Genomic DNA, 18747 nt, shown 5'->3' on the forward strand with positions numbered 1-18747 from the left:
CCTTGAACACAACGTGGCGTCTGCAGCATTTCAGCACGATTTGGCGGTCTCGCTACTTTTTTGATGCACAGAAAGACACTGCAGTGTTACAACTGGACAGCCATCTTTGATAGCTCGCTACGGCAACAACACTAGAACAAAAATACATACCCCACTTATACCTAACCCTAATCTACCTATCACCTTAATCCTTTTCAACAAGCAGAGTCGAACCCTGAGCCATACACACCACAACTGGACAGCCATCTTTGATAGCTAGCTCCGGCAACAACACTAGAACAAAAATACATACCCCACTTATACCTAACCCTAATCTACCTATCACCCTAATCCTTTTCAACAAGCAGAGTCGAACCCTGAGCCATACACACCACAACTGGACAGCCATCTTTGATAGCTCGCTACGGCAACAACACTAGAACAAAATACATATCCCACTTATACCTAACCCTAATCTACCTATCACCCTAATCCTTTTCAACAAGCAGAGTCGAACCCTGAGCCATACACACCACAACTGGACAGCCATCTTTGATAGCTCGCCACGGCAACAACACTAGAACAAAAATACATACCCCACTTATACCTAACCCTAATCTACCTATCACCCTAATCCTTTTCAACAAGCAGAGTCGAACCCTGAGCCATACACACCACAACTGGACAGCCATCTTTGATAGCTCGCTACGGCAACAACACTAGAACAAAAATACATACCCCACTTATACCTAACCCTAATCTACCTATCACCTTAATCCTTTTCAACAAGCAGAGTCGAACCCTGAGCCATACACACCACAACTGGACAGCCATCTTTGATAGCTAGCTCCGGCAACAACACTAGAACAAAAATACATACCCCACTTATACCTAACCCTAATCTACCTATCACCCTAATCCTTTTCAACAAGCAGAGTCGAACCCTGAGCCATACACACCACAACTGGACAGCCATCTTTGATAGCTCGCTACGGCAACAACACTAGAACAAAATACATATCCCACTTATACCTAACCCTAATCTACCTATCACCCTAATCCTTTTCAACAAGCAGAGTCGAACCCTGAGCCATACACACCACAACTGGACAGCCATCTTTGATAGCTCGCCACGGCAACAACACTAGAACAAAAATACATACCCCACTTATACCTAACCCTAATCTACCTATCACCCTAATCCTTTTCAACAAGCAGAGTCGAACCCTGAGCCATACACACCACAACTGGACAGCCATCTTTGATAGCTCGCCACGGCAACAACACTAGAACAAAAATACATACCCCACTTATACCTAACCCTAATCTACCTATCACCCTAATCCTTTTCAACAAGCAGAGTCGAACCCTGAGCCATACACACCACAACTGGACAGCCATCTTTGATAGCTCGCCACGGCAACAACACTAGAACAAAAATACATACCCCACTTATACCTAACCCTAATCTACCTATCACCCTAATCCTTTTCAACAAGCAGAGTCGAACCCTGAGCCATACACACCACAACTGGACAGCCATCTTTGCTAGCTAGCTACGGCAACAACACTAGAACAAAAATACATACCCCACTTATACCTAACCCTAATCTACCTATCACCCTAATCCTTTTCAACAAGCAGAGTCGAACCCTGAGCCATACACACCGCAGATTGACAAGAGATCAACACGCTTGAGGCGTACATCGAGAGAGTGTCCGCAACAAAACCTCAACTTTGAAAAAATGTACAGTAGCTGCCAGATGACAACTAATTAGTGGATATTCATAGTTGCCCGTTGTAAGTAAACAAGAGGACAGGAAGGAGGACATCACACAAATGGCCCGCAAATCAACAGCGCAGACATTAACTTATGTTATGGCTCAAATGGACTATAGTTTAAATGCCCCAAAAACTTGTTGATCAGCGTCACCCCAAAAAATCCCACACAAGACTGAAATCTCTGCGTTGCCAGTCAGGTTGTCATGCAAGTGCTTTCAAGCGTTTTAGTCCCCCATAGAGAGTCTCAAACGGACGTAGACCAGAAGAGGATCGTAATCAACTAACTCTTAATTCTGCACCCAACAGTCATCATTAAATTGGGACTTGTGGATTTGCATTCCCGTCAAGTGTCGGGTTTGCGATCAGGTAGAATATGACCAAAGTTTCAGAAACAAAAAGTCCTCGTCTCCGTCACCAACCGCAGCTTCTTCTTCGCGGCCAGACTAACTTTTTCCCCGCCGAAAACGATGGAAAGTGTAAGTCACGCGGAGCACAGCGTGATGCAGATGATTTACAGCTGCTGCCGGGCGGCTTCGCACCAGCTGCCCCTTCCTGCCCGAAGACCTGAGGTGTTCACGGCCACACACAAATCTTTGCTCTCGCGCGGGGGACGGCAAAGGGTCAAAACCAGCTTGTAGGCAAACACAGCATTTGCCGCTATTTGCTGAACTCTGCTTTTGTTTTGAAGCAAGAAAAGCTCCTGCCCGCTCCGCTTCGCTTCATAATGCTTCCAGGATTTTGCTGCATTACTGCGTGTTGATGAGGCTTAAAAGCTAAGGGACGGCTCAAGTTGGAACACGCTCCTGGCCTCGGCTTCTTCAAACAAAAAGCTCAGCGTCTCCAGAAAGGGAGGAGTCGCGCAGGCTGCGTCCAGGAAAAGTTCAAATGATGGACTGCTTACATGTCCACTTTGTGCACCAATTGATGTCTTTAACTGGAAAATGCACCTTGAAATGTGCAGTAGATTTGAGACAAAACTGGGCATTTTTAACAGGTTGGCACGGATGCCATCCATCCATCCATTTATCCATCCATCCAAAAGTGGAACCGCAAACCTCAAAACTTTAAGGCAGACTTACTAACCACTGTGCAAGGACAACGTAAAACGCACTAAATGCTGAACACTCGTTGGCTTGGCTGCCCGTTCCCAAACTGGGAGAACGATTGAATTCCATAGGAATGCGCGTGTAGATTTATGACCCCTCACGTGTTTACACGGTTTCGGTTTCATGAGGACCATATTCCTTCTCCTGCCTCGTTCTGTTCTTCGTTTCTTTTATTTTTGGGGGGTTTTCCTCTCGGAATTGCTTTCTTCATCTGAGGAAGAAAGATCAACTGAAAAGATAAATCCACCACCGCTGACAGATCCTCGCGTGGTGTGAGAGTTATTGCAAGTACATTGGATGCTTTCATGATAACTCTGCAAGTCTCAAGGACTCATGCATGATTGTTAACAGGAAGTCGGCCGTTTTGTTTGAAGCACTCATTTCGGCAAAGTTCCAGGCTAGATGGAATTCCAAGGAATTCAGCCAAATCAGGTCGGAATCAGGTGCAAATCCATTTTTGCCTCGACCATCGAACGTGAGCGGAACTAATTGAACGATTGCAAAGATTTGCCATGAAAAAAAACACGGTGCGTTGTCACGTTGGCGGCAGCTTGTGTCTTTAATGTTATCTGCTTATTTTGTTTTATGTGCATTGTTCTTTGATCTCATCGCGGACGACGCGGTTACAAAAGAAAAGTCCGCCAAAGTAGTCATTTCACAAAAAAGAACAACAGGACACAGATTTTTTGGGTATTGTCGAGAACAAAAGGCTGAACTGACTTCCACTTGAGAGATGACTTTTTTTGGCGGGTCAAATGTCAAACATGTGGTGTTCATATCCTTCCCAGACCAGATCCAAAACATGTGGACCGAAACACGGAAAATCGCAAACCATTCCTCCTCCAACTCCTGCATTTTTCATGAAATGCGTCAAGAATTCCATTCAGTGCGTCTATATTGGAAAAGTTGCCGATGTTAGCATCGTCGCTCTCTCTGACCTCCCATCGTCCATTTCCGTGGCAATGTTGTCGTACAAAACTTGAAGCACGTCTTCACACTTCAACAATTCTGCACACAGAAGAAGAACTGAAACTGTCCCGGTGCACCTGAACGCACCGCCAGAGCATCAACAGGGAATGCGGCCAGACGTGAAAGCATCAAATCCAAAGATTCCTCACAAAAGTTGCGCAACATACATTTGCTGGGACAACGGAGAATTGATCATCGATTTGCTTTGAAACGTCGTAATATCGTAAAAAAAAACAAATGTGGTTCAAAAGTCAAATCCAAACTGCATGATACGAAAAACGATCTACATTTGTTCCCCTCTCTCGTGTATATCAACGATGATGTGACAAATAAGAACGTGGGAATGTCGCATAAAAAAAAAAGGAACATTTCTGAAACTGAAAAGTAGCCTACGAAATGTTTGCTAAAAGTTACGTTAAGTTTGTGTTAGCGTTTTATATTTTGCGGGGAAAAGACAAAAATGTGTTTGTTGTCATACACTTGTTTACATAAGTACTATCCTTTTACGTGGAACAAAAAAAAAACACAAACAAAAACATATCAATAAAGTCCCGCCTCCTCCGTGGCATATCGTCCATTGAGACTTTTTTGGTGTGCATCTTGTGAGTTTTGAGTTATGGACCCCCAAAAAGGCAATTAAAAAAAACCCAATTAATTTACAAGAGATTTGATTAAGAATCCCGCCAGAGTTGTAGGCAAGAACACCGCAACTTGCAACCACGCTAACGCTAACCCCAACCACGCTAACGCTAACCCAAACAAACGTAATTGTTTTCATTCTTTAGAACGGCCCTCTCGTCGGAGCGATTGTGTCCTCCCCGTGATGCAGCAGCCAATCGTATTGCAGCGGGGGCGTGTTCCGCCCACAACTCCAGTGGGTTCACAACGCTGCCAAGAGGGCCTCCAGGTGCTCAATTTGCATGATGCCTTGCCTCAAATGTGGAAATGTCACAAAGGCCACGGATGGAACACGCGTGTTGGTTCTCGGCGAAGAAGAATTGCGAGTCATTTTTTCCGAGGAGAAGAGATGAAATCCCCTCAAGCAAACTTCCTCACCTGCACATTTTGTCTGACCTTCTGCGCTACACGGGTTGAAGGTCACTTCATCCTTGCTGACAATTGGGTGCCAGAAGCTCCTTTCTTTCTTTTTTTTATTATCTTCAACAATCTCGCATGCCTCCCATTCTCTTTATCACTGTTAAAACACGCGTGCCCCCCCCCCCCCAGACTGCCCCTCCCCCATGAATTTTCATTTTCCCAGGCATGTTTTTCACGACTCGTTTTCTCCTTTTCTCGCTTGCTGTTCCTGTCTCCATTTTGTTTTCCTTATGGTTCTGAGAAAGAAATGCAGCTGCTTGGATTTAGTGCTTCTATGCACTGCGCCGTCTATAACCCCCATTCCCCGTCCAGCCCCGCCCCCGCCCCCGCCCCCGCCCCCGCCGCGGCAGGCCAGGAATGTTGCCCATGAGGAGAGCCATGACCGGGAAGCACGAAACGCCGTTCACGTTTGTTGTTTGAATTTGATGTTAAGCGCCAAACAATACTGAAATACATGCGAGCCTGAAATATGGCAAAAGGTCAGAAAGTTCAAGGGGGGCTAATACTTTGGCAAGGCACTATAAAGCGAAGGTTGTCAAAGCAGTATATCGCTTACTTTAAACAAAAATGAAGATGCATTTGAAATCATAACAATCCTCAATGAAACAAAATCTATGATTACGACATCAATAAGACATTTCTTCCACTTTTGGATGACGGCTTCATGTTCAGAATTGTTTGTTGTGCGCGTGCGATGTTGATCTCTGGCCCAAAATGATCACATGACGTTCAGTTCTTCTCATCGCAGCTCAGTCACAACATTGGGTTCAAAGATTCCAAAAGACAGCCTCGCTGCTGTTGTCGTTGTTTGGCAACAAAAGCCAACGCACTTGACGGGATTGCGTATCTGCAGAAAAAAAAGAGCGAGCGGATGGCTTGGCTCAAGATTGCCCGAGCAGCATCTCTGAAATGGAAACGCCAAATTCGCTCAACGTGGAATTTGATCGGCTTTGAGGCGTAGTCCTCTGATATCCATCGTCAATTTCCTGAACAACTAAACTAATAAACGTGGACATTATCTCGTGATCCTCTGCTGGCCTTCATTCAGGAAGCAAAAAAAGGTGCTTGGGCGCCCCGGGGGCCTCCTCCTTTCTTTTGCCGAGAGTCGAGATACCTTGATGCATTTTTCCCAAATTGCGAGAGACGCTTGCGGGACGACAGGTGACTTGCGGGACAAACGGATTTAGCCGATAACCAACTGCACGCCGGCACAAGTTCACTCAAGCCGCCGTCCGGCATCGACAAGCCAATCGCATTGAACTGGCCTTAAGCCAAACGGATCCATCTGCTGGCCAACAATTGATGACAACTGCCATTCATTCATTTGTTAGCCTCTCTATGACGTTTTGCATTGTTTGTTAGCATTGAGCTAAAGGCAAGGTCGCATATCACCGAGCTTGTAAAAAGTTGCAAAGACTTTAGCCAGATGTTCACAAACCGTTTTAATGGTCGTAAAGTTTTCCTTGTTGCCAAGACATTTTGAACATGTTCAAAATCATAACAAAGTGCACGCGGCACGCCGGCACTCGCTAACCCAACCTTCCCGCCATCGTTTCCGAGCCACGTTCAGAACAGTTTGCCAACGTCTGGGGAAGACTTTTGTGACTTTGTTTTAACGAACCCTGATGAAAAGCAACATTCGCTACGTTCGCCACTCATTGAGACGCTACCTTAAACGGACTCCATTAAAGGCAAAAAACACAATGTTTTCTGTTGTTTGACGGTACTAAACTTCAACAGGGAGCTTTTTGAAGAATTGTTTATTATCTGTCAAACAACAAACATACAAAACATGCAACTAAAGTGTCTGTATGCTTTCAAAATGTCCGTGTCTGCGTGTGAATGCGGAGCAGCTTTTGCAGATTGTGCAGCCTCGCATTTGTTGCAAGCCCCTCCCCCCCCCCCTCATCACTAACGCTCTCATACTTTACACAGCATGTCATGCACATCTGTCATGGCCGACTCCCAGCAGAATCAAAGCCGTCGTGTACAACAATCACCAATCATTTCAACTCCTTGTGGGTAAAAAAGAAAAAGAAAAAAAAAAAGCCTAAGATCAGGTCTGTTGTTTAGCTTGAATTGCTAAAGATATAGGGAGCGCAATTAAACACTCAACCACTAGATGGCAGAAAACTTAACGTGATTACATACAACAGAAAGAAGCTAACATTTCAAAGCTACGACACCATTTTGTAAGAAGAGATTTTCTTTTCAGTTCTCCCTGGCCAACTTGAGCCGGATTCATGGCATGACGTCATGGAGGGAGGGGGTGGTGGTGGGGGGGGGGGGCGCCTGAGAGGCACCCGACGCCAGCAGACACATTTGCGCATCTCATTGGTCCGACACAATGTGACATTGACTGGGACAACATAGACACGCTTTTGTGCTCAAATAATGCTCGCAGTCCATCACCATGACAACGCTCCCGAATATGATCCCATGACATGCAGGTCGATCAAATGGATGTCATACAAGCAAATGACTAACTAGCTAGTTACCTAACAAACCAGCCAGACAACCGACCGACCAACTATCGAATCAATCCATGGATCGGCCAAGTCACTCGCTAACCAAGCAATTCGCCGTCTCATTCATTCATTACCAAACCAAATAGCACACCAACTTGAAAAGTGCTTCATAATATCAAAGCTTTACCAAATAATAATAACAATAACAATCATTTCAAATATTGCATGAACTATATAAAGGGATATTTTATTTCTTTATTTATTACTAATATTGTTCAGTTTTACCACCAAATTGTGGGTCCGTTTCCGTTCAACTGCACCCCAAACGCCGGCAACATTTCGCACAGTAACGAAAATGGGGTCAATCCGGCTGCGCAAGATTGCCGTCGATGTTTTTCGATTGATGCGCTCTTCGTGCCAATCGTCTTGCAAAGACGTCAAAACTCGAAACCGGGGGGAATCCTCCCCGCTCCGAATGGCTTTTGCACGTGTTTACTCGACATTGTGGAACATCTGCAATATTACGGCACGGCCGAGACAGAAAGGGAAATACTGTCAAGTGTAACTTTTTATGGATTTGGTGAAGAAATATGAAACTCTGGGGGATTTTGCTACGTGTGCGCCACTTCGGTCAAGCCAAGTATCAAATGGAGTCGGAAGTCTTTGCAGCGAAACAAAAACTCGAGGAGAACACGACAAATCCATGTATGCCGCTCGCAGTACAAGCTCGTCGACAGATGGTCATTCGTAGGTGACGTGTACATTTAAAAAAAAATAATAATAATAATAATTCATGTTAATGTTTTCATCAATCATTACAATTCTTAATAAGATAATTGATAAAAAATTAAAATACTCGTTGTAAAAATATTATATTATTTATGTATTTAATTATTTAGAATAAATGAATTGGTTATTTAATGATATCAATAAAATTTGTTAAATTTCTCGTTTACTTTTTATTTCATTATTTATGATAAATGAATTAGCCAAATATGATATAATTTCTTCCTTTTTTTAAGTTAAGTGCATGGGACACATTTTTATTGTATTAATACATTCATCTTATAATAAAGACATTATTCAGTTGAAAAAAATTGAACACAATTATTCTCAGTTGGCATTTAAATTATTTGTTACCATTTGTCATTTGATTATTTACAACAACAATTTAATAGAAATTAAAAAATGTTAACTGTAAATGAAATGAATGGAACAAATATTACAAGACTGCTGATAATGTAAATGATGCAAAGATCTGCAGGCCTCGTTCGTGTAAAGGAAGCAAAAAAAAAAGAAAAAAAAAGAGCGAAAGTTGTGTCCAACATGCCGCAACCTAAACAACGGAACCGCATTGCAAACCCTGGTGGGCCGCCAACAACCGCCCGCCGGCCACGCCACCAACGCCGGCCACGCTCGTCCACGCTCGTTCACGCTCTGCAGTGGCTGCGTACGCAAACTCTCTCCAACGTAGAATTTAACTTTGGCCACAACCTGCAATTATGGCCTCCAGTCACCATTTTGTGGCGTTTAGCAAAGTGAGCTTGACGTGTTCCGTGACTGACGGTGGATATTATCACACGCGTAACAAGCACCTTCTCTCTCTTAAAAGTGGTTTTTACATCTGATCATTTTTCTGGGCATTAATTGGAGCGCCATTTTCTCAGGTGTTACATTTCACACAAAAACGCAAAACCTCAAAGTATGACATCAAGTCATTAGCGACGGGAAGACTTCCCCCCGGGTGGGAACGCGACGTCTTGTCAGATGTAAAAGCTTGAAAGCAATTAGAGCTCTCGTTTGAAATCATCAGCAGGGGTGAGAGCCAACATGCGCCCGGGGAGTGCCGGGTTACAGGAAGAGACAACCGATCTACGGAGGAAAAGATCCCGAGGGTAAAAAACCCTCAACATGACCTGCATGGCAACACGAGCCAGCTGTGTCAACAGCCATTAAACGCTGGCAAGAAGAAAAAAGAAAAAAGAAATAAATCACCTTTTTTTAACTTTTTTTCCAGATTATTTTCCAGACAAAGATGACAAAGATTTTTAGATCACACTATTTTATGGTCGTTGTCCTCAGACCTTAAGTCATTCACGCGCAGCCATTTTCACTGATGCAACCCCCTTCGCTCTCGACTGTTTTACTGAATTTTGACAGATTTTGCAAGGTCCCCAAAATATTGTGTTGATTGCTATCAAACATGGAACTTACTGAAATAACGATTAGAGTGTCGTCTTATTTCATCAGGAAAAAAAAAAGCACATTTGTATCTGTTTTTGTTTTGCAGCAATTGGCATTAGAATATGGCTCAATTTCATCATGATTCACAAACATGTTGAAAACACGAGAGAAAAGAGCTTGTTGCGGCATCTCTTATACTCCGCTGCCGCCTGCTGGCCGTTTTGGGGAGTGCAGGGCAAAGTATTAAAAAAACGTATTGTTATGTTTTGGGGTTTGAATAAGTTAAAAAGTATCCGCTATGTTTCACCAATTCCGGTCCTTGAGGTCCGGAGTCCGACGGGGTTTTAGAAGTTTCCGCCCACTAGCACACCTGATTCATAGCCAGCGCATCAGCATGCCTTATCATGATCCTGATCTTTAGTATCAGGTGTGTCGGTAGCATCTAAAACCTGCAGGACTCCGGACCTCGAGGACGATGAGCAGGTGTCATTAGTCCATGCGACAAGACAAGGACAGTTGCAATTGAGAATATTGTCACCTTCCAAGTCATATTTTAAAATCTGCTGCTGAAAACAGATGATTCAATTTGAGCCCTGAATGTTTGACACGGCTGGTATAATTGTTTAGAGTTTGTATTTTTGTGCAACGCTCCTCTTTTTGCTGCGGGTCAAATTGACCCATTTGAAAATGTAAATGCAAAAATGGATCCAAAACAAGCTCTGCTGCCGTCTTTTTTCACATTCATTTAACATGGAAAATAAATAAATAATAATAATAATAATAATAAATGACATTTTACAAATGGTTCAAATGTTTTTTATAGAGAATATCATTTGCATGATGTTACATTTTTAAGCATTTAAATGTCGCTCGGGTCACAGTGACCCATGAACTTTGTTGGTAAGACGACGCAGTATTGTTTGATTTCAGAAATCAGCACTTGAATGGTTAACGCAAGCATAAAAATGTATTTTTACTGCCACGTGTCGCTTTTGTTGAATGTTTTCAGATTTGTGACGGGCGCAGCGACTCATTACTGTATTTTTTTTTTACTTTTAAAGTGTCCTATTCACTGTGAAGCCCGTGCGTGGCAGCTGAGAGTTTTGGAGGAGAGCAATTCAAGGCCAAAGCGGACGATCGACGGACATTAAAAGACGTTTTGAGAAACCAACGACATCCTGCAAATTGTTCGCTCGACTTGTCGTCAGTCGTCCGAGGGCCGAAATCGGCCATTTCAAGTTCCGCATATGTAACGGGGCACATTCTGTCATATTTTCCAAATAGGGCCAGAGCGACGAGTTCTAACATCTGGAAAGCATCCCCCCCCAACCCCCACCCCCACCCCCCCCCCCACCCAACCTCAACCCTTGCCCGGGCCTCCATTTGCTGACTGCGATCGTTTCATTCCTAAGCGGCTTCCCATGAAGCCGCGGTTCTCGCGCTCACGTCGACGTGTTGCGTTCGCCGCCGAGACGAGCGAAGCGACCGTCGGCACGTTCCGAACGGACGACCCCAACGTGAAAGTATGCAAGCAGCCGCCCCTGAAAGACGCGTGCAATGGAGTCCGAGCTGGAAAACGCGGCATGTGGTTCTAATCGGGGCCGTCTGCGTTCTTCTATTTGGACGCAACTGCCGGTGAAAAGCAAGCCCGCTTGTTGCCATGTCGCTGATGTGGCGAAAACAACTGGAAACAATTTAGAAATCCAAGTGAGCTCATGTGGATTTTTGTTGATTTGGGAAAGCAGTTTTGAGCCTTTTGGCTGTTCAATTCTCTGAAGGAGGGATTTTTTTTTCTTTATTAATCGGTGATGCGGAGACAGGCCAACTTGTGAAACCCTCATCTTGCCTTCCAATCACTGCGATGGTCAGAACATTCCTGGGCCAATTTGATCGGGCTGTAAATGGCGTTGGCTCGGGAATAAAAATCGGAATAAACGGTGTTGAAGCTCGTGATTCTCAACGTGTGGTACAAAGCGCCGCCAGTGGGCTCCCTCTAGTGGTACGTGAACCACAACGCGACAGGAGGCTTAAGAAGCCACGATCGCGTCGCATTGCGTGTTGGAAGACATTTCGCAGCGACCTTGTCAGCGTCTGGGACGAGTCTTCAGGTTACCGATTGCTTTCCGTTCGGCATTTTCAAAAAGAGCCCAATGAAGGTTGGACTGTCATTGAAACCGGCACATCAAAGTCTCAGGATCTCAACCTGGGGTTGCCCATCATTTAAATAAAGTACGTGCACTGCTAAACTGATGATGTCTCCGCCCACCTTATCTTTGGGCCAATTAAAAGCTCCGATATGAAATACTTGAGGTCAATAGTTCCAAAATGTGAATACATTAGTGCTTTTGCAACATATAAATGGAAACCGTGGACTCCATATTTTCCGAGACGGCACATCTGTGGCCGTGCGGAAATACCGGCGGATCCTGATGCTGATCCTTCCTATGCATTTGTGCCAATTTGGCCGCTCAGTCTCCGCCAAGCGTGGCAGTGACTTAGAAATACGCCCGGCGGAGAGAAAATGTGGCAGCAGAAAGTCCATCTCAACTTCCACCTGCTAAGACCACGTCTAAGTGTCGGCACAGGGTAGACCAGCTGGTCCAACGTGATTTTAGTGAATTTGATCGGGCTGCAGGCAGACATTGATTGTATAAATCAATATATTGAATGCATTAATGAATAATAATGACAAACACGATAACATTTTAGATTGTGCCTCTGCGATGATTTATGCCGTGCATGATTTAAGCCATTCGCAAAATTTGAGCCGCATGTCCGACGATATTCCGTGATTGCTTTCCTGTAACATGGAAAACATGCAAAAAATATTTCTGCTCATCTTGGTCTGTTTCTAAGCGAGAATTAAATAAAAAAATGTTTTTTTTACTTTAATAGTTGTCAAAGGAGTCTGGCTAAATAAAGCGACCAAAGTTGGCAAAGCTGACTGCATGTTTGTAAAGTAGATCCGATCTGTGTGCAGCCATGTTGTTTGTCAGCTAATGGATAAATATTGAATATAAATGGATGTCATTTGGTTGCGCTCTTTTCTATGAAATGAATATTTAAGTAGTTAATTCTATTTGATTGGCATTTTTGATTACGAGGAAAAACAATTCTCCAAGATTGTCATTTCCTGCAATCAGCTTTTAAGTCTTTTTTTTTTGTGATGCCACTTCCTCGCACGCCCTGAATTTTTTTTTGAAAAAAAACAAAACAATCATGTGCATGCAAACGGTCCACATGTGCGCAAAGCATAAGATCTGTGAACCTTCAAAGCGTTTCTTTCTCCAATCTCACCGGCTTCCTCGCATATCGTTCCAGCAAAACCCGTTGCCCTCCAGACAACTTTTTTTTTTCTCGCTGTCTTTTCTGTCCAAAACGATGAGGACAGAAACGTGTCAGCTTGCACCGCAATTTTCCATCTTAAAAGTGCCATCCAACTGCAGCAACAACTTTAGTCGCAATTTCTTCATTATTGTTTCCATCCAATAATAATAAGCGTCCACAGTGTAGAAGAGCCTCAGCAGTTGATCACCCCCCCCCCCCCCAAAAAAAGTGAAACATATTTTCCTTCAAAAGAGAAAAAAAAAGGCATGACTGAGATTTCCACAAAGCAAATTTCCGTGGAACGATTACTTCGAAGTCAGTGTGAACAAGAAGCGACAATGACAAAGCTTAGTTGTGCTATAAGGTTGGAAAAACATATAAAAGAAGCCATGTTGGAAATCTTTAGTTGACTAAATCGTGATTTTTTTTCCCCCCCACACAAGTGAAGGTCATGCTTTATGGTTTGTACATACAAATACTGTAACGACAGTGCCTACCATAATTCAATAAATAAATATTTATTATATTTCCATTTGGTTAACCCTGAGATGTTGTGGGTCAGACTCGCCCACTTTAAACTTTAGATTCGTTTTTCAGTTTGCAAGTGTAATCAACAGCTCACAGAATCCTCGCCACTCTAAAAAGACAATTACAAAGTGAATTGAGTTCATGAAACTTAATACTTTGGATTGGAGTCTTAATTCAGGTAAAACATATTCAGTTTAATGAACTCGTAATTATTTAAACTTAATATATTCGCTTGAGACTAACTTAATTCAGTCACGTGTTACCAATTGAAGTGTTTATTTTAATTGGTCAACAATCTCATTTGTAATCTTAAAATGCTTCAACAATTCTCTTTAGCACCTCCAAAACAAAACAACCACTTTTTAGGAAAACCAAAAAATGGAGAGTGTGTTGATTCTCAAAGAGAGCAAGTCATTTTCAACAATTTTCAAATAATTTGTTAATAACCGACCAATGTGAAACCTGACCAATAACATCGTTTATCTCGTGTGATCAAATAACAATATGCAGAAAACATGTTTGGAACGAAGATTTTTTATTTATTTATTAATTTTATTCTGATCTTGTTTGTTCCAATACTTTTGGATCATTAAACATGGCCCGGATCAAATCAAGAGGCAACTTTAACAGGAGGCTTAAATAAATGAACGGCAATCTTGCATGATAATAATCGACATTGACCACAAGGTGGCGCTCTATCTGCCGTGCTCGTCAGTTGTTTTGTTGTCGTAAAAGCATCCATCGACGCGATCATTTAACGGTGAGTGAGAATCTAATCAAAAGACGTATTCGAGTAAGAGCCAATCAAATGAGTTGCCAAGTGACATCATCATCGTGTGACGTCAGGAGGTCAAAACAAAAAAAAAAAAGCGGGCGACGCGCGGGTCAACTCAAACAAGAACACTCATCAGGTGTTCCACCTCATCGGATTGCCAGCTGAAGACTTTAGCAGCCCAAAGTCCTCCTCATGGGCCTTCCCGTGACTCAGAGACTCCGGCAGGCAGGATCAAGACCCCCCGCCCACAACCCCCCCCCCCCCTCCCATCTTCAAGTCCCGTCACATCTGCCCCAAATTAACATAGCAGTGAGTCCGTGTTCCCTCTCAGACATCTCAGCAAAGAAATTGTCTTTGCAGATGTCCAATGTAGCGCAATGGGGAGGGGTTGGGGGGAGGGGTTGGGGGGGGGGCGTCTTGTGGTAACACATAATGAATGTTCCAATGGAAGTTGTGCAGGAGTCATGGAAAACCACAAAAGGTGCTCATTTCCTTCTTTGCACTTTTTTCCCCCCAAAAGGTGACGTCACTCGCAATCACTGACAGATGTCCGCGTTTGCACACATGCTCAATTTGCACAATTCCAAAATTCACTCCCATTAATTTTTTGACATTTTCTCTATTCCAAAGCAACTGTGAATGTTGTTTTTTTTTGCACGGCGCATCCAACAAAACTTGATCTTGCCCTGGCGTGAAAAGTCTTGTTTGAAATGAAAACAAGCGCACGCCTCGGTCAAGTTTAGAGAGCCGCCAAACAAGCGGCTTTTTTTTGCAATCAGGACTTTCAAATAAACGGCAACGAGGGACGGGACGGACGGACTCCACTCACCGTCATCCTGGCACGTCACAATCAAAACCCGAGCGATGGAGACCACCAAAAAAAGGAAAATCCTTAAGTGTACAAAGTCCATCATGTCTACAAGAAAGACATGAGCCTCCCCTTGTAGGCGAAAAGGGGGGAAAAGGGATTAAAAAAAAGAGGGGAGAAAAAGAAGAGGTTGTCACTGCATGAATAGCAACGAGCGTCTCCTTGTAAGCAGCAAGCAGCCCAGACTGCGTAAGTGCCTTTTTTCTTTTCCTTTTTTTTTTTTTTTGGGGAGTAGTTACAGCTTTAAATGAGAAGAATGCTGGCCAGCCTAATTTTCCTCCCCCTTTTGTCAGCCCTCTCCCATCCCTCTCGCGCTGCCTGCGAGAAAGAACTACACCCATGTTCGCCACTTCGGACGCTTTACAGCGCTTGTGCAAAACATCCGAAGACTCTCCCGATCATTTGGCCTTGAAATTGATCAACGTTTAATGAATGAGAAGGCGTGGGATTTTTATTTCACACGCTTTTTTCGAGACACTCAAAGTTGCTTTCCGTTGGAATTATTCATGCGCTCACACGTTCGCACTGCGGCAGGCGGTAAGCTGCATAACAGTGAGAGCGCCTACGGCCCCGCCCACCACCAGCGAACATTCGCACCTTCCATACATACACACCAGTGGGCACAAGTTGTTTACACATAAGTCAACAAAAAGTTTCGAATCGTAAATGTCATGTTTTGAAAACGGAACATCCTCGTCGTGCGGCAATAAAAAACGAGTGATCGATCCTCCGTGTGTGTACAAGAGTTGATAAAAAAAAAGAAGTTTACGAGCATTTGTTTCTTCAGATTTGGATAACTAAACTTGCCCCCGGGTTCAACTGACCTGGAAACATGATTGCTGCTCTTCAGGAAGAAATGTAAGCAGACATTTAGGATGGAATGCGCCAACAAGTTTTAACTTTAAAACCAGATTCAGTCACGGTTTCCACTTGAAATGAAACACCGCAATCGTATCAAATCAAGACTTTAAATGTAAAACTCTCTTTAAAGCTCAGTTTAATTTTGTCGAATTCTGTAGCACGTAGAACGTCAATCTCCAGCGATTGAGAATTACGTTTCAATTGACAAATGAGAAGGTTTACGTTTAATAACGGCGGCCTTTTTTCGGTGGATAGAGCAAAAATAATGACAAATTATTATTATTATTATTATTATTATATGATGATGAGAATTTTTGGGCAGGATTTCAGTTTACCATGGAAACAGTTTGGAAGCTGACCAACTGTTAAGCCAGCTGCCAAGCACTATTTTTCTTTTTCCCAGTGCTGTTTTCCATTTCCTATTTTTTGCCCATATTTTTCCATGAATTTTTTCAAAGGCTTCTCTGCCGAGTCATTATAACAAAGCCGATCAAGTTAACAAGTAACGCTGGGCTAACATTTGTATTTTTTTTTTTTTTACTAGCTAGCAACAACGTAACTTTGAATCAAAAAAAGCGCCGGGTTCGAACAGCACACAAATAACTTTTTTTTTTATTGGAGTCTTTTGCTGCACCAAACAAGCAGCAGTGAGTTTTATTTTTCTCTTAAGGCAGTCATAAAATAAAAGAATAGCGTTTTACGGCGCACAAATACAGCAGACTGAAGAACTGCCGTCCCGAGCTGACAATCAAAGGTGTTGTTGAATGTGGGCTGCCCGCGAGAGGTCAACTTGGCCACCGTGGGGGGCCGTCACGGTGGGTGGTCAAGGTGAAGGAATCCAGGGTGGACATTTAGAAAGTGCAGGTCTTCACCTGTTGACTTTGAGTCTTGGGGGACATGGAAATGCGTTCGTGATCCATGACATGGTCCGAGCTTCGAACATAAAACTCCCCGTTTTAGTTGAAAATACTCAAAAAAAAAATAAAATAAAATAAAATAAAAATAAATAAATAAATAAATAAATAAATAAATAAAATAAAAAATAAAGAGCAATGATGATGACATTTCCGAATGAACAATACTGAGCTCTTTAGAAAAAAAGGAGAAAAAAAAAAGAAAAAGAAAAAAATGAAAATACTCAGAGGGTTGAACATTAAAAACGTGAAGCATTTATTGTGTCACTTGGACTGATGAGGCAGTTCTGTCGCGCGTGCGACGACTTGCAAACATGCCGTTGATTCCTCTTGTCCGAAGTATTAGCGATGGACGAGAATACCGCGGAATATGGTTTTAAAACGTGAGAGTTTGCGAGTGCAAGTGTTAACCTTCGAGCTCGAAGTCAATCTCGCGTTACTGTGGCAGATTGCAAGCAAGTCCAAGTCCTCGCGGAACGTCAAGCAAGCCAAATCAAATCCTTCCTTGGACGAAGGAAGTCGTCATACAATCTTGTATTAATTGTATTGATATAATTAATTGAACACAAGATCAATGTTAGCTAAATTGATGCTTGACCAGCTATCAGTGAATCTTTGCCGTTCTCTGACTTCCTTATTTGATCAAAAAGCAATCCCTGGATCCAAATGTAATCTTTAGAATGCGCTTCATGATACTTGCCTACATGAAATTGCCCTTGCACTTTGAATCATCGTATCCTGGAGGTTGCCAGGTCTACACACAAAAACCCCCCCAAAAAACAAACGTTAAAAAAACATAATGAAAGGAACACTGTCTTCAAAGTGCAGCTTTTAAAATGTAAGCCTTTCAGAGTTTTAGACAAGTCATGTGACTTGAGTATAAGGTCAAGTGACCCAAGTCCAACTAGGCTTCTGTAGAGCGATACACTTGTTGATCTCACATTGATTCAGCAGCAATAACACATATTAATCCTCCAAAAACTTTTCACACCATATACGAGCCCGTTGGCAGGAAACTGTTTGCGTGATTGTGTCTACAAAAGAGAAAGGGGGGGGGGGGGGGTTTGGGGGGTGAAGCGAACAAATGAGAATAACAGCTGTTTTTTTTTTCTCGTCAGCCCCGCCCCCAAACCCAAAGTCAGCCAATCCAGAGATCCTCCAGTGACAATCCTCTCGTGAAACATCGGTTGCGTTTCCTGTGGAAAGACGCCACATCGAAAAACTCATGTTCACAAAGACGGCGCAGACGTGCCGGAGGCAGGTTCGGCGCTCGATTTATGCAGAGAAAGTCTTCTGAGGTACCAAATCGACAGTTGACAGTTTCGAAATCCCAATCGATAGATCCTCGCTCGCCCCTCCCCTCGGGTTTACTGTTACTCTATTCTAATAACAACATAACCCAGTCGGCATTCTTCAATCAATGCAGCATCAACTGACTCCTCCCCTTTCCCACCCCTTTATTCCGCCTTGATCCTGGTCCAGAGTTTCGTCACCTCTTGTCAAGATTGCTGTAACTCGATCCTCTACGCCCCCCCCCCCCCCCACCTCGCACTTCCATCAAGAAGCTTGTTGTGCCGAGACATCAACGCCAAAACCCCTTCGTGATGGACTCCGACATATTCTGACATTTGGGTTACGGACGTCTGGGTTTCGTCACCGTCGTAGGAACAGAATTCTGGAGTAAACCTTACATGTTTGCAGTGACGAATTTCAGCGCTTACCACATTGATACCGATACAAAATGTCATGAATATCTTCATGAAACGATCATCGCGTCATCTCACGATACATGCAGACCATATAAAAAAAAAAAACACAGAGCAATAACCCGTTCAGGAAAATAAAAACATAAAAGGGTTCTCTGTGGACTTTAGGTCAGTGGCAGAAA

At 43.3% G+C, this 18747-nt stretch overlaps 1 protein-coding gene across 1 annotated transcript in view; it reads right to left on the bottom strand.

Annotated features, from left to right (window-relative positions):
- col5a2a (collagen, type V, alpha 2a) overlaps positions 1-15305 on the bottom strand; it is a 32098-nt gene extending 16793 nt beyond the window's left edge. Inside the window, exon 1 of the mRNA XM_086090960.1 lies at positions 15046-15305. Within this exon, the coding sequence (XP_085947086.1) occupies positions 15046-15130 (85 nt within the window). The 5' untranslated portion in view covers positions 15131-15305. The remainder of the gene's footprint in view (positions 1-15045) is intronic.
- Positions 15306-18747: the final 3442 nt, after the last annotated feature.

This window comes from Leptonotus elevatus, chromosome 12 (assembly GCF_054856555.1).
Source record: "Leptonotus elevatus isolate MCC_2025b chromosome 12, RoL_Lele_1.0, whole genome shotgun sequence".
NCBI classification, from domain to species: Eukaryota; Metazoa; Chordata; class Actinopteri; order Syngnathiformes; family Syngnathidae; genus Leptonotus; species Leptonotus elevatus.